The following is a 15,999-nucleotide window of genomic DNA, read 5'->3' on the forward strand; positions in this document are numbered from 1 at the left end:
CAACATCTTGACACCTGTCCTGCACCCCACCCCCTCCCCACCTTCCATCCCCTAACTGACCAAAATGGAAATAAGCCTCTGGGTTTTATTGTGTCATCCTGACTTTTTACTTTAAGCACTCAAAGCCATGGCAGAGTTGGTGTTTGTTTTGATTAAGTTGTTAAATAAAGTCAACCAACCAATCAATCTACAATAGCCTAAATTAACTTTAGGAGCACCTCAATAAGAGGTTGGCTTGGGAGCACCTCGTTCACAGTTAATCAGCTTAACAAACAGCATTGAAACAATTTTATTGGTTGCAATATGCATTTGATACGTGAGATAATGTCCTCTTTGGATTAAAATGTACATATACTCCCCATACTTAGATTTGCCTGCTTTATTTTACCTGAGTGGAAGTAATAGGGGCATTTGTGGGGATGCAGTGATTCTCGACTTTTTGGGAGGAGGGTAAAGTGGGGGACTCATGGCCGCCTGCACATATCAATTTTTTCTGCATCAAAGAATCTGGCAGGTCGCAGATTTCACTGTAACACCGGTGTTATACCGTATTCTGTGACCCATCAGACTGTGTGACCAATCAGACCTAGTGTTACACATCATCCTAAACATACCACTATGTCAAATACCTAATTAGTACGAGAAAAAAATCCTGTAATTAAATACTACTGACTTAAAAATATAGCAGTATTGACTTAAAGCAGCAAAGTAAAAGTGCTACTTTTACTTTAGTAGGCTAGGCTAATTCAAGTAGGATTTTAAAGTCAGAATTTTTAACTTGTACTGTACTATTTATAGTTACTTTTACTTATGTAAAGGATCTGAGTAGACTTCTTCCAACACTGCAGGTGACAAAATCTGACAGGTCACCAAATACAGTGTAACACCGGCACATCTGCATGCGGCTCCACTTTCCCCCCATCCTTCGTCCTGCCGGCAGGTTTGAGGTTGAGTTACGTCCGAAATGAGGGGCTTCGCGTGGATGCGGTCGCCGCTGTTGAGTTGTCACTCTCCGGTGACCAGAGGACTCTGGAGGCTGGTTTTGTTGTTGCTCTGACGTCAGTGCTTGCTGAAATGAAGCTGACAACATGAGTATAAAAGCCGGTTTAAAAGGCTGGCGCTCCGGTACTCCAAGCTGCTGCTCTGCACCGGGTGAACATCAGGCTATCTCACACGAGGGAGGGCTGAGAGGATCAAAATGTTGTTTCTGAACTTCATACCCATCCTTGTAATACAGCTGACTGTATTCAACGTGCTGCATGGTAAGACGCTTGCTGAGTGCAAACGGTGGAAACTTTTGGATGAACTTGTAGATTTATATTCAGTAGAAAGAAGAAGGAAATACTTGTTTGACAGAATGGTATTTGGGGCATTTAGCACTTGAAGAAAGGATGCTTTATGGCAGGTGTCTGGTCCAACTCCATACACCTACACACAGCCTACTCCTTCTTCAGAGAGAGGGTGGCATGACTGAAATGACCACTTGGGTCAGAGATTACTCTGGATATCTGTTAAATTGGCTTTCACTTTGTTATCGTTTATTTATAAGAGGAATTTTATTTTTATATATTTTTTAATCATTTTTATTAATTTATCTTTTTTAATATGTGAAATTGTGTGCATTTTTAATCTACAGTAATATTTTTCTCTGTGTGTTTTAGGTGCAAAATGGACATACACCGGTAAGTCTGATCCCATTTTCCCTATAATGTGTTAGTTGTAGATAATAAGCTCATTATAGTTTTTATCGTGGTGCATGTGAAATCCCAGATGATTTAGCCTGAATTATGTCCTGATCATTCCCTGCTCTACCCCTAAACCAGCATTAACTAATGTAGCGTTAAGAATGAGTTTGATGTAATTCACTGATGCGGCAGTAAGTGAGTCAGAGATGCTATTGTTGTTTTATCCCCCACAGCAGCGCTTTGAATTAGCCTTGTCAAGACAGAAGTGATGACAATATCAAATGCAATGCCTTGTAACCATTCTTTGACCTCCAAAGACAACTACTGATGTCCCCCTGTCACCTCATGTAATTGCAGAGTTCATTACAGGCTCTGAAATTACAACATAAGTGGTTGACTGCCAGTGTCTCATGCCTCAGGATCTATGGGAAGGAACTTCTTGACCATATCTTACATAAACTGTGCTCAGAGCGTGACCTCTTGACATTGTGTCACTGCCTCTCAAAAGTCTGCTGGTAATTGAATGTTAAAACCAATAAGAAAGCAGGTGTACAAATTCAATACATTATCATTTGTGGACAAGTATTCAACTTCTTTTTCATCATAATCATTAGGAAAACTTACTGTCCCCTTTTAACGATAAATTATTTTACACACGCACATATAAGCATAAGAAAAGGGCTACTTCTATTTGCTGTGAAATAATTATAGTTTGTGGTAATTTTCCTCGCTTCATTAGGGCCTCTGAAAAAGGCTGATCCACTCTGTTTTTATTATAGCAGGGGCTTGGCATTAATGAGAATTAATGGACCTTTGCGGATGCTGTTTACACAGCTGCTCATTCTCTACATATGGACATTTAAAAAATAGAAACAACTAAATAATGGAAAAATATAGCAACATTTTGAATTTATGCATCAATACTGGGAATACCTTAACATTGTGATTTAGTCATAAACACTTGGATACTTAAAAAAGTGCATTGTATGTACTAAATGCAACAGTCAAACTACCGGAAACTTGTTAATTTCTCTGGTAACAAATTATCAAGGTACCAAATTAGAAATGATTGTGATGACTACTGTAGAAAAGAGCTAATGTAAAAAAAAATAGAAGTAGAAGAGGAAAAACCTCCGGCTCCTCCTGAGTACAGCGTGGTGGATTTCATCCTCAGTTACAGTCAAACCCTCGAGAGGCCTTGTCACAGTAGTCAGTGGTCCGGAGGGCTAGTAGAACTTGACGGGGGCTCAGCTGAGTCATCTTAATTATCTTCAACTCAACACTCCACCCTGTGGCGGAGGACAAAACAGTGAACCTTAACAGGGGAATAAAATTAATGATGAATCATTACTGCTGTTATTTTCTCACCCTGCTCCACTATTGTGTTTTTTTTTTTATCTTGACCACTGATGTTATCGAGTTGAAGGATTTACCTTAAGATATCCTTCATGAGTCTTATGATTTAATATTCCTTTTAGACACAAAATGCCCTGTATTTTAAAAAAGTTATCACAGTCATGTATGTTCTATCAAGAACTGCCAAGGGCTGCTCAAAGGCCACTCAAGGCCGTTATTAAAGGGCAGGCTGGGTCTAATTAAAACAGCAAATGAACTGAAGTAATTATAGCCATAAGAGTAACTTTCTGTCTTATTATAGGGAGGGTTTGCCGAGATTGAACTTGGGTTTTGCTCTAAACAAGTATTCAGTGATTTCACAGCTTTACTTGATGTCTTTTGACGTATCGTATACAATCAATCCATATTTGTCTTGGGATTGACAGACGGGACTTTATGCTGCGTCATTCATATTTAACCATGGTCAGCTGGCTTATGGTGAATGGTGAATTCTGGACAGATAATGACGTGGTGAGAGTGCTGGTACATTCTGGGCCTTTAATTTTTTTGTATGTAGCTACAATTCTGTGTGTTTTTTTCAGATTTGGATAAGATCCATTCAACTGTAACTAATAGCTTCATTTAAAACTAAGCATCGTGGTTGAAAAGCTCAGCGTGGATCCTGACATTTCAGTTGACACACTCAAAAGTTTTCTGATTTTCTTTTATTCTGCGTAAATTTCTCATTAACATTTTTCTCATATTCTCTTGTGTTATTTCTGAAGCCAGTGTGCCTCATTGCCCCCGGAGAAGCGCTGTTGAAAGACATCCTCATGCTGAGGTCACTTTGTAAACTGCATGACTTGATCTGCAAATGTGGCCATTTTCAGTGTCTGCTTGTGTTTGCTTTATAGAAACCTCTCATTTGGAGAGAGACAGCATTCTCACTGGCTCTCCCCACAAACAACAGCCTGGTTCTCACTCTTGCTGCTTTGGAGAGGGCCAAGAGCTGAGCCACGGGCCTCTCCCATACCGCCTTGTACATAGATAATGATACTTCCCTTTGATTACAGATATAATATTCAGTAAGCCAGGACAAGCCTTGGCCCTACTTATAATATTTATAGTTTCTGTATATTAAAATAATTTACTTCAAGTTACAGTGAAAATGTCTTTTGGACATCAAGCCACAGTCAGGTCCTAAAGCCAGTTTATTGAAAAGTACTTGCTTTTATGTTGCTGTTGCTGCTGTTGCAGGACCAGAAGGACAGTCCCAGTGGCCCAAACATTATCCGTATTGTGGTGGAGCTTACCAGTCTCCAATAGACATCAAGTCAGACCTGCTGAGGTTTGACCCTACTTTACGTCCAATTGAGGTTAGGGACTACAACCTGTTACCCAATGAGCAGCTCACTCTTGGAAATAATGGACATTCTGGTGAGTATGTCATCATTGTTATCCATAGAATACATCATGAAGTTTGGTAATTTAATTGTGGGTATTTTAAACCCAGTTTATCACAGGTATCTGTGCATAATCAACATAATCATTAGAAAAGGTCGACATACTGTAAACACAGAGGAGTCTGTCTTTGCTTTAGAGACCTAATTTATGTGTCAACTTACATAAAATGATGGGATGATCTTCTTTCTACATATACCACAGCAATTTTCCATAATCACCCTCTTATTATCTTTACTGTCCTTTTCACCCAAAGAAAGAGCTTCATGTTTAGTCTGGGAAAATATGAGCAGAGATTAGTAATCTGCTCTGCCCGTACTGGATCTTAACAAGAGACCAGCATCAGTTTTATCCTCAAAAGTGTTTGATATCTGTCTATAACCCATTATTACATTTTATTGCTCAACATAACAATTAGAAAATGTGTGCCACTGAAAAACTAATAATTTAATTACTTATATAGATCAATCTATATTGCTGAACATGTATGTAATGTCTGCTCTGTGTTGGTGATGATGCAGTTGCTGTTATATTGACACAAGTTAACTAACAGGTTGCAAAGACCAGACAATGCTTATGTGTGCATGCCTGATGAGCCTTAATGCCACAAGCTTCACAAGGCATCATCAGTGTGACGCGTGTCTGAGATATGATGACAGAGGTTGTCTTACTTATAAACATTCGTCATACACTGACAAACTTGTGGACAGTGCCCTGCACCTCACTCCATGAAGTAACATGAACGTTTAAGTTAAAAGGACAGCACAACACACCACACTGACCTCCTCAGTTTATCTTATATTAAATGTTTCATTTGATCCACAGTGCAAATATCGCTGCCCTCCAAGATGCACATCTCTGGCCTCCCTCATCGTTACACTGCAGCTCAACTCCATTTCCACTGGGGCTCCCCTAGCAGGCCTGGGGGCTCTGAGCACTTGGTGAACAGTAAGCAGTATGCAGCAGAGGTAAACAAAGCAAACACAACTTTTACATACCCGCTACTTCTACTAAAAGTAAATGAATGGCCGCTCAGTCCATTCATTTAATTTGCAGCACCAGGCGACTGTTTCTCTGAGTCCAAGTGATTTAATACTTCCTGACTTAAACGTGTGACATTTGACTGGCAGAGGACCTAGAGCCATGGACACCCTTCAAGGCTTACAGATGCTGCTCAAGCTGACAAAACTTTCAAAAGCTCTGCGTCTGCACATTACTTTTCCAGTTTCTTAACAGTGTGGCAGACAGTTTACATTTACCCGACCAACAGTTTCAGACAGTGCTTATTGTGGATTAAGCTCAATTGAATGCTTGTATAAAACACATTCTAATTAAAGAAGTTTATAACAATAAACACATTGTGAGTTTATACACCAGCTGTAAAAAGACATGATTCACTGCATGTCTTTAAAATATCAGCCAGTAAGATTATAAAGAGAGGACAATTCAAGCTCATAGTTATTTTTTTAATAAATCTTTCCATTTACCAATCAAAATATCATATTTCATCCCGTGCTAAAAGGTAAAGACATATTTTCAGTCAGTGTCAGTATGTACAATCTGGCAGAGTGTCTTATTTCTGCAGGGTTTAAAGGGATTAGAGTACCAGACTATTATATGATTTGGTGTTCAACCACCTCTGGAAAGGAGTGGCTGTCTCTGCCATTTAATGTGTCAAGCCCTGTAAGCAGTTTTCACACTCTAGTTTTCGTTCATGTTTTTGGTACTTGAAGTAAGGCTAAAGACTTGACTGAAAACTCTAAAAGAGTCTCTTTTATGACATGAAACATAAGCATCTTTTTTTGTTTAATTTGGTATTACAGTGGGTAGTTGCAACCTGTGTGTTTTTAAGTTGCAATGCCCCAGCTTCAACACAGCCACAACTAAGGTGCTGTGGTTTGACCTGAGTTTCTCAGAACCACAGTTCCTTGATGACATGTTGTTTGGAGGGACGGAATGATGGGAAATTGAACATTTCCCAGAAATAGTGCAAATGTCACATAATTCAAAAGACAGAACATAGTTTGTCGTATTTGGCTTGAATAACTAACGCGCCTTGGTGTTACACCAAATACGCAATACTGCCACCAAAAAGAAATGACAATGTGGTAGTCTTGTGTCCACTATTTTGCTGTACTTGACCTCCCACTAGTTTAAACGATCCACAGCTCTGCCCAACCTTTTTTGATTTAAGGTTTTGGCTCAACATGCTTTCTTATCCATTGGGTCAATCTTGAATTACTTCTCCTTTTCTTCACAGTTGCATATAGTGCACTTCAATTCAGACAAGTATCCCAATATGTCCATGGCAGTAGACAAATCGGACGGCCTGGCTGTGCTGGGTGTCCTGATTGAGGTAAGACGCTGTGGACTCTGTGGTGTAGAGGATAGTGAATTGTGAATGTCTGTGGAGCATAGCCATCTAACTGCCTTTTCATACAGGTTGGGGAGTTCAACCCGGCCTTTGAAAAGTTTCTTAAGTTCGTCAATGGCATCAAATACAGAGGTATGTCTAACATGATTAAACGAGTTGTTTTAAAGAGTTAGTATAGAATAGAGTAGTTAACAATATCAATTAGCCTATAGATACTCAGCCACCACCAGTGTTCAGGCTTTTCTTGTAATACCTCATCCACCTGCAAACATTGAAAATATACTTTAAAGGTTACTCAAGGCTTTTAGCACATAAACAACTTACGGCTACGGTGAGGACCTCCACACTCTTCATCGGCTCATTCATGTTGCCATTATGTAAGAAAAAAAAAGTTGTTAAACATTTACAAATTACATCTGTTTTTCATTTCAACTGGCAGATCAGAGAGTGAAGGTGCCTGGTTTTAACATGAGAGCGCTGCTGCCTGCACGTTTGGATGAGTATTATCGCTACGATGGGTCACTGACAACTCCTCCATGCTATCCAAGTGTACTGTGGACACTGTTCAGGAATCATGTGACAATTTCTCGCAAACAGGTGCTTTATCAATTAAAGTCACAGTCTTATATGATTTGGAAGTATGAAAAGTAGCTAATGGCTAGTTAAACTAAAGCATGTTTCAGCAACTTCAATGTGGTGTGCCATTGATGCCTTTTATGCCTTTCACGGCTTCACTCCGCTAACATTATGCCATTTCTGTGGCTGTTTCTGCTTGTGTCAAATAAATGTCTGCCATTTACTTTGAAGCAGCTAAAAAATGAAATGTTGAGTTTGCATCAGCAGTATCTTAATATGTCTCTGAAATGGCTAGAAGCAATCAGCAAACAGTAAAAGGCAGATATCTAAAAATGCAAACAGGAACGCAGACAGAAACTTAACTTCAAACCACAGAGATTCAGTTAAAATTTACAAATGTACTGAGAGTTAAACACAGATTAGACAAATATTTCAAACAATAAGCAGGTAATAAGAGTAATATTTACCAAACAGAAATGTCCTGCTGTAATCTTTGTTGCTGCAGATGTTCATGCTGTCCACTGTCCATATTTCGGATCGGATTCTGGCTTCAACAATTACGGATGTATTTTAGTTTATATTTTAAGTAAAGAACGAAGACAAGAAGCAAAATCCGACTACTATAGTTTGTTAATGCTGCCTCCGGAGCCGCTGGAAGCTTCCTGAAGCTGGCCAATTAGAACAGAGTTGGCTTTGAGGGAGGGGGCAGAGGGGAGGTGAATACATAAAGGCTGAACTGAGGGGATGCATAAAGGGCTAGTATAAGATAAATAAGGAGTTTTTTGAACTGTGAATCACGCAAAGCTACTCTAGTGGAGTCCAAGAATAAAAATACAGAGCTGGAAATGAGCATAATAGGTCCCCTTTAAACAGGCGTTTGTTTTGTTTTTGTCTTCCCAGTTTCTGTCCCTGGCAACAGCCCTCTACTCCTCCCATGCCCAGGACTCAGCCCCTGTGCCTCTGAATGGCAACTACAGAAAACCACAGCTTGCTGACACCCGGGTTGTCTTGGTGTCTTTTAAGGAGGGTAAGTATGGTCTTCAAAATGGTCCCGCTTTACTGTTGGTGCATGAATGCAAAGGTCACATAGACTAAATAGCCACTGCACTGCTTTAAAAATGGCACAAGGACGAGTTTCTGCATTTGTTTTCTGCAAGGCACCGGGCTGTCACACTGGCTTTGGCTTGTATGGTATCACCTGCTTGTGTTCGTGCTTTCATGTAGATGTCATTCTTGACTTTGATGAACTGCTTGGAAAGTAGGCCATTTTTTAAGACACGACAAATTAACCATCCCACTGACGCGCTGAGAACATCTGCAGCACTTAAATTTGTCTTTAAAGGCTTACTTTTATGTGGTTGACTGGTTTCCTGGATTGTATGGTATTTAGGTCCATATGGTGTGGTATCAATCTGCATGTTTTCCTAATTTTCAAAGCCTCCCTCTCAGAGCTATGCTTGTCGATTGGCATACATGTTTTGACATTGCACTGTGGAATTTCCAGCTATTAGTTTTCATGAGCGGCATTTAGAAGGCAATGTGCTTCGAGTTTATCACTACAGGCAGAGCTGTTGCATGCTGGGCGTGAAGACCCAAAATTGTTCCAAGGAATATCCGACAGGCTGGGATGTTTAACAAGCTGTGATTGGCTCTGTGTCTGATGCAGGCAGAGGGCTGCATGGTACTCTAGCAGTCCCAACTGCACTCAAGAGGAAGAAAATCATTCAGCAGCTGCTGGTTGGTGACTTGGCAGACCTGGCTGATGAAGGCCTCTATCAGCTCCTACCAAGTGGCTTAGAGAAGCTCCATGCTGGCAAGAAAAAAGACCTCAAGAACCAAAAGAGTGGAACTCTGGCCAAATCCAAACAACAAACACCGCATCAATCCCCATTGAAGAAAAGCCAGACCAACCGCGCTGTGGGAAAGTTGAGGCTGGGTGATCCACTGTGCTACGTCTGTATAGAACAGAGAGTTTTCCATCAGGTCAAACAATCTCACCATGAGAAGCAGCTGGTTCAGACTGTCAGAGATGCCGTTTTCCCCGAGCTCAATCTCAGGAGCTACCTGAACTGTAAGTCAGACTTGGCTCTCCCCACTATTAGATATATTCTGCGTGGACGGCCAACAGATGAGGCTTTTGAGTTAGATCGCTCTCTCACAAAAGCCTTGAAGAACCAGAAGAAGACCTCCACATCAATCAAGCAAAGTGTGCCAAAGAAAAACTACGGCAATTTCTCCCCTGCTACTGTTCCCAGGAAACCGCAGAGCCATGGTTATCCACATCCTTGGCTTTTGCCAATGGAATGGGAAGACTAGAGAGTTTCCAGACTTCGTTGAGACTCACGTTATGTCACTTTCTGTAGCAGACATCAGTTGTGGGTACCACAATGAAAGCCGTTTAAGCCATGCTCTGCGTTTGTCTGACTAAACTGTCATCTTTGGATGATTTTCTCATAAACATATTTAATATTTAAATTATTATTTTCTGTATGTGCACATAATCACAATATCACAATCACAATTTTCAGAAATAACACAGCAGTATCACTTACAGTACTTTTTACAAACCTACTCTGCTTAACCAGTCATCCCTATTGACCTGCCCATTAAAGTAAAATATGAACATTTGCTTTAGGTTTGTGTATTGAATATTTACAGAAATGAGAAATGTATACTTTTTCACATACAGTATGAGCTTTACCTGTGTTAACATAATTATGCCTTGCTGGACAATGCTTTAAAATAAACTACAAGAAAGCACACATATCGTGTTTGTAAATCAATTTGCATCAAACCACATGTACAGTACTATATATCCACAAACTGCCTGGCAAAGAATATTCATAGTATCACACTGTATGCCAAGTTAGTATAGTATGATAATTATAGAGATATACATGTAATTATTGTCTTGCACAATATATAGATGCGGCTAAACCAAAAGACTTTGTTAGATCTTACATGTTTTACGTAACGTCTATGTCTTCTCTTACAATTTGCTTCTGGTCAAAATGCTGTTTACAATTAGTTAGGAGACATAGTAAAAATACAGAACCATTTTTCAGTTAAAGCGGCTCACATGAAGCATCCATGGCAGATTTCTTTCCCAATGAATTTTCACCTTTCACCCTTACATTTTTATTTATTTAAAATTAATTTGATCCCTTTTTCTGTGGTATGAGAAAAGAAAAACTGTACCTTCATACTCATAAGGTTTTGAGCTGCACATTTGTGAACAGAGAAAAAAGTGTTTTCTTATGCTTTGCCAGGTTTGAGATTACTTCATCTGAGTTTCAGTCTTGTGTATTCATTGGGAAAGGGGAGTGCATTGTGGCATTTCTCACACCTCAGCTGTCAATGTCCACAACCCCGGAGGAGCTTAAATGATTATTGAGAAAAAGCTGAACTATTTGAGAAGTAAAGCAAACAATTCTCAACTTATACTCTCCATGGGGAATTGATTTCTATTGTGAGGAAATAAATATGTATTTTTTTTATAATCAATTAATATTTTCAGTCATTTTTCAAGCAAAAATTACATTTGCGGGTTCTTAATGCTGAAACACGAGGATTTGCTTTGCTGCTTATTTTTTTTAATCATATATGATAGTAAGTGAAATCTTTTTGTTTTGGTCACACACCACTTTGGGCTCTGGAAAGTTGTGATGGACATTTCTCACCTTTTTTTTAACTTCTTATAGACTAAACAATTAATCAGTTAATGAAAAATCCGCATTAGTTGCAGCCCTGATGATCTCTGTGGCAATTGTATTAATTAAGACTTATGCTAGCCTCTCTGGATAAGTACAGTCTTCAAGTTAAAAGGTTGGTTTTAAGACTGAACAAGAGCAGAATGCTGCAATTAAATGAAATTCAAACTTATCTGCATTTTTTAAAATCTTTGTTTTATCTGTAATGTGTTCCCTTAAAACTTTTTTCTTTCTTGGATAGCACCATACCTAATGGATTTTTTCTCAATGAATTTCATTTTCATCTTTTCTCTCTTTTTCTGTGTTACTCAGCAGATCTATCTTGGATGAACACTGGTATGTTGTTTTTGTGTGTAGTTATTACCTTTTCACTTTCCTTTTCGACATATGTCATCCTCTGCTTTACCTCACAGGTATCCATTATCGAGAGATTCTCCCCTTGTAAAATACAGTGCATCTGGAAAGTATTCACACCCCTTCACTTTCCCCACATTTTGTTATGTTACAACCTTATTCCAAAATGGATTAAATTCCTTTTTTTCTGATCAATCTATACACAATACCTCATAATGAAAAAGCAAAAAAGGTTTTTAGAAATGTTTGAAAAATGTATTAAAAATAAAAAACTGAAATATCGCATGTACATAAGTATTCACACCCTTTACTCAGTACTTTGTTGAGGCACCCTTGGTAGCGATTACACCCTCAAGTCTTCTTGGGTATGAAGCTACAAGCTTGGCACACCTGTATTTGGGGTATTTCTCCCATTCTTCTTTGCAGATCCTCTCAAGCTCTGTCAGGTTAGATGGGAAGCGTCGCTGCACAGCTATTTTCAGGTCTTTCCAGAGATGTTCAATCGGGTTCAAGTCTGGGCTGGCTGGGCCACTCAAGGACATTCACAGACTTGTCCCGAAGCCACTCTTTTGTTGTCTTGATTGTTTGCTTAGGGTCGTTGTCCTGTCCAGTCTGAGGTCCTGAGCGCTCTGGAGCAGGTTTTCATCAAGGATCTCTCTGTACTTTGCTCCGTTCATCTTTCCCTCGATCCTGACTAGTCTCCCAGTTCCTGCCGCTGAAAAACATCCCCACAGCATGATGCTGCCATCACCCTGCTTCACCGTAGGGATGGTATTAGCCAGGCGATGAGAGGAGCCTGGTTTCCTCCAGACGTGACACTTGGCATTCAGACCAAAGAGTTCATTGTTGATTTCATCAGACCAGAGAATCTTGTTTCTCATGGTCTGAAATTCCTTTAGGTGCCTTCTGGCAAACTCCAAGTGGGGTACTGAGTACAGGCTTCAGTCTGGCCACTCTACCATAAAGGCCTGATTGGTGGAGTGCTGCAGAGATGGTTGTCCTTCTGGAAGGTTCTCCCATCTCCACAGAGGAACGCTGGAGCTCTGTCAGAGTGACCATCGGGTTGTGCCTTTCCAAATCATGTCCAATCAATTGAATTTACTACAGGTGGACTCCAATCAAGTTATAGAAATCTCAAGGGTGATCAGTGGAAACAGGATGGACAATTTTGATTGTCATAGCAAAGGGTGTGAATACTTATGTACATGCGATATTTCAGTTTTTTATTTTTAATAAATTTGCAAGAATTTCTAAAAAACCTTTTTCGCTTTGTCATTATGGGGTATTGTGTGTAGAGTGATGAGAAAAAAGGAATTTAATCCTTTTTTGGAATATGGCTGTAACATAACAAAATGTGGGGGAAGTGAAGGGGTGTGAATACTTTCCAGATGCACTGTACATCTCGTTTTCCCTTGTGTGGTTTTAATAGTTTTAAATGAGAAATGCAAGAATTAAAATTGTATTTTCTCAGTCTGAATTTGACCCAGGAGAAGCAGAAAATGAGTTAACACGTGTAAAGGAAAATTATACATAACATCTAAACCATGGTTTCAAATTTAGAGCCAATAATTACTAAAATAAATCTTTCATAATATAGATGCATATATTGCATTTCTATCACAATATAGCAATGCAATATTGTGTGGTTGGAGTATTCCAGTATACAACTTGAATACTCTAACCACACCCTGAAATTTTGATACCATATATACGCACATTAAAATACATCAAAGCACAGAAACCAAAATAAGCACATACAGAAATGATTGCAAGACACTGATAAATCCCTTCTGCCTCTGTTGCTCCATTGCTCTGCAGGTTTACTGGTTCCCATATTGGTGAGCTGTGCAATGGGACTTGTTCTCATTGTCTCTTTAATGTGCTGCATATTAAGGCAAAAAAGGTAAGTAAAAGGCAATTACAACAAAACAAAACCATGATTATGCTTGCTGAATACTGTATAAAAATAACTGTTTGTTGAACTAGACCAATCACAGCTGGTCAGCCTAATGATTTCCATCATTAATACTTGAGATGAAAACTTGAGATTTGCTTGTCAGAGGGCTCAAACCAGGTGTATCTTACTATGTTTGAAGATGTATGTATGCCTGAATCTCCCTAAACTTAAATTTAATAGTTAATATAATATCTGATCGTAATATGTTTTAGTAATTTCAATCAAAGCTTTCTATGATTCATTATAGGGGGTGTTATATATATATATGTATGTATATGTACATAGTGGACAATTGCAGAGGGTATTTAAAGAGAATGGTTAACCTTAATTGAACCATAAATCTATCTTTGTGGGTGTTAACAGTTTTAAAAGATGGAGTTCATAAGGGTTGTGTCCTCATTAAATTGGATTTTTGCGAATATACACTCACTTGTGCTGTTCTCAGTCACCCTTGAAAGTGTGATGTTGCATAAATTATAATCCCATTTTGTATAATTGTGGTTTTCTATAAAAGACTCACTCCCTGGAGTATTTTTATGGGGTTGCATCACTGTATAATTAGCAAAGATTTTATATGGTATAGTTAAGAACAACTTCAGCATTTAACAAAATTAGCTTTTGAAGAATGTGTCACTTTGTAAAGGAAAGGCTTTTTAAAAAAAAGCAATGCATATATGAGATGACTGGAAATGTTTGCTTCTTTCAGGACTATTTAACAAAGGAGCAAACTAGATGAGACACCTGCTAAACTTTTCAGGGTGTTTATTTGAGAGGAACTTAATCTAAAGAGGAATCCTCAGCGTTACTGCTATCACAGATTATGATGTTCTCATTCAGGAAGGAACAACTATGAGGAGGATAAACAAATGTTTATATACTATGTTCAAACTATATGAAACCTTAGTTGAAACTGAAATGAAAATAAAAATGAAAAATCTTTAAGGGTAGATGGGGGAAATAATAATATAATGATTAAAAAACACATTAAAAATATTCTTTGGCTCATTTACATATAAAAGAGAGCCATTTCAAAACATCTATCACGGTCGTCAGAATTAAAACCTGAAAACCAGATTTGGTCAATTGGATTTGGGCTTTTCAAATTCCATACATAACGATGTTGTCGACACAAATCATAATTGACTAATTGAAAACAAATGTCTTTCATAAGTCTAGCCTATCTAAAAAATGGAGTCTAAGAGATAAAAGATGTAAGGAAGTGTCAGTAACCAGTGGTAAAATGTGCTGCAAAGCTGTCTCCTCACTTCTATTCTTTCATTTCCTTATGCTAATGAGACATGATCCGCTTTTGGAGGTGAAAAGCTGAGTGACAGTCTTGCTGCAGATGGGCTAGCTGCAGGCTCTCTGCATTAAACAAAATGTGTTCAAAATGTTCTTCCTATCTGCTTCTCCAAAGTAATTATGTTTACTTACAGCAAAATATCAGCTACAGCACTTCTCTTTGTTAAAAGAGGGTCACCTGCTCGAGTAAACGGGAACTATTGACTGTAGTGGAAACAGGGGTTATTAATGCTGACACATTGAGAGTTCACAACGCAATTGAAAAAGTCCTTATTTTTATTCATCTACAGTACTACATTTTGCTTATGCATAATGGAACTAGATAGCAAACATTATGTTGATGGAAAAATAAACCTCTCACACCAAGACATGATACTAAACTCTTCCATAATGTTAAATAACATGTAGAGCTTGAAGGAAACACTGTATTTAAGACTGCAGATAACATAATGATTAAATAAATGATTAATTTTTTTCCTTAGATCTGGTGCTGAACAGGACAAAAGCAAAGGTGTTGGATACAACATCGGAGAGACAGACGAGTACGGCTCGAGAGTATAGCTCATCATCCTCAATGAAACTTCATTTAAAAGACCATGAGACCATTGTCCTTTTGCATCTCTCACACTGTATTTGTGAAATTGTCATATGGGTCAGTTTGGACATTTGTGAAAGCATGCAAGGTTTAAGTAGATTACATGATAATGTTTGCATGCAGCTCTGGGGTTTTCGGAAACTGTCCTTTTTTCCTAAAGCCGCAGTCTGGCTGGACTTCCTTTGCTGTGTTGTGGCAAGCAGAACATGGTAGACCTTCATGCTGGATGCTTAAAAGGTTGTTTGATGCTGTGTGACTATTTCCTTTGAGCAAGAGGAACAGCTGTCCTCTTTAATCCCCCTTTCATATCCAACACGATGTGGTGAGTTCCTCAAGGAGAGATTTGCCCAGAAGCTTCCAGGGAAACACAGTTGTGCCAGTGCTGAACTGATGAGAATCTCAGGTCAAGTCTGACCATGGTATCCGTTCCCTTGGATTGTCCTGGCATGGTGAAAGGCCCAACCACAGTCCAAACAATAGGTGGTATAGGAGACGACAGACATGATGGTAGGGTGGCCGGAGAGGGATGGGCTATACCACATTTCCAGAAACCCTGTACTTAGAGCTGCTCTATGGATTTTATAATAAAAGGGCACTCAAGTCCACACAAAGACAGAAACACACAGCTCCTTTCCCTGTGAGTAATGCTG

General features: G+C 39.0%; 1 protein-coding gene across 1 annotated transcript; it reads left to right on the top strand.

Moving 5' to 3' along the window:
- Positions 1 to 1,198: 1,198 nt before the first annotated feature.
- ca12 (carbonic anhydrase XII) lies at positions 1,199 to 15,315 on the top strand. The gene is made up of 11 exons (XM_062421514.1): positions 1,199 to 1,262; positions 1,662 to 1,682; positions 4,278 to 4,457; positions 5,307 to 5,449; positions 6,742 to 6,837; positions 6,924 to 6,987; positions 7,295 to 7,452; positions 8,332 to 8,458; positions 11,454 to 11,477; positions 13,314 to 13,398; positions 15,237 to 15,315. The coding sequence occupies exons 1-11, from the start codon at positions 1,199 to 1,201 to the stop codon at positions 15,313 to 15,315; spliced, it is 1,041 nt and encodes a 346-aa protein (XP_062277498.1).
- Positions 15,316 to 15,999: the final 684 nt, after the last annotated feature.

Source organism: Scomber scombrus, chromosome 6, assembly GCF_963691925.1.
Source record: "Scomber scombrus chromosome 6, fScoSco1.1, whole genome shotgun sequence".
Lineage (NCBI taxonomy): Eukaryota > Metazoa > Chordata > Actinopteri > Scombriformes > Scombridae > Scomber > Scomber scombrus.

Coding starts and splice junctions, on each gene's coding strand:
- ca12 (XM_062421514.1), top strand. CDS start 1,199: ATGTTGTTTCTGAACTTCATACCCATCCTTGTAATACAGCTGACTGTA. Junction 1,263..1,661: donor TGTATTCAACGTGCTGCATG/GTAAGACGCTTG, acceptor TGTGTGTTTTAG/GTGCAAAATGGACATACACC. Junction 13,399..15,236: donor TGCATATTAAGGCAAAAAAG/GTAAGTAAAAGG, acceptor TTTTTTCCTTAG/ATCTGGTGCTGAACAGGACA.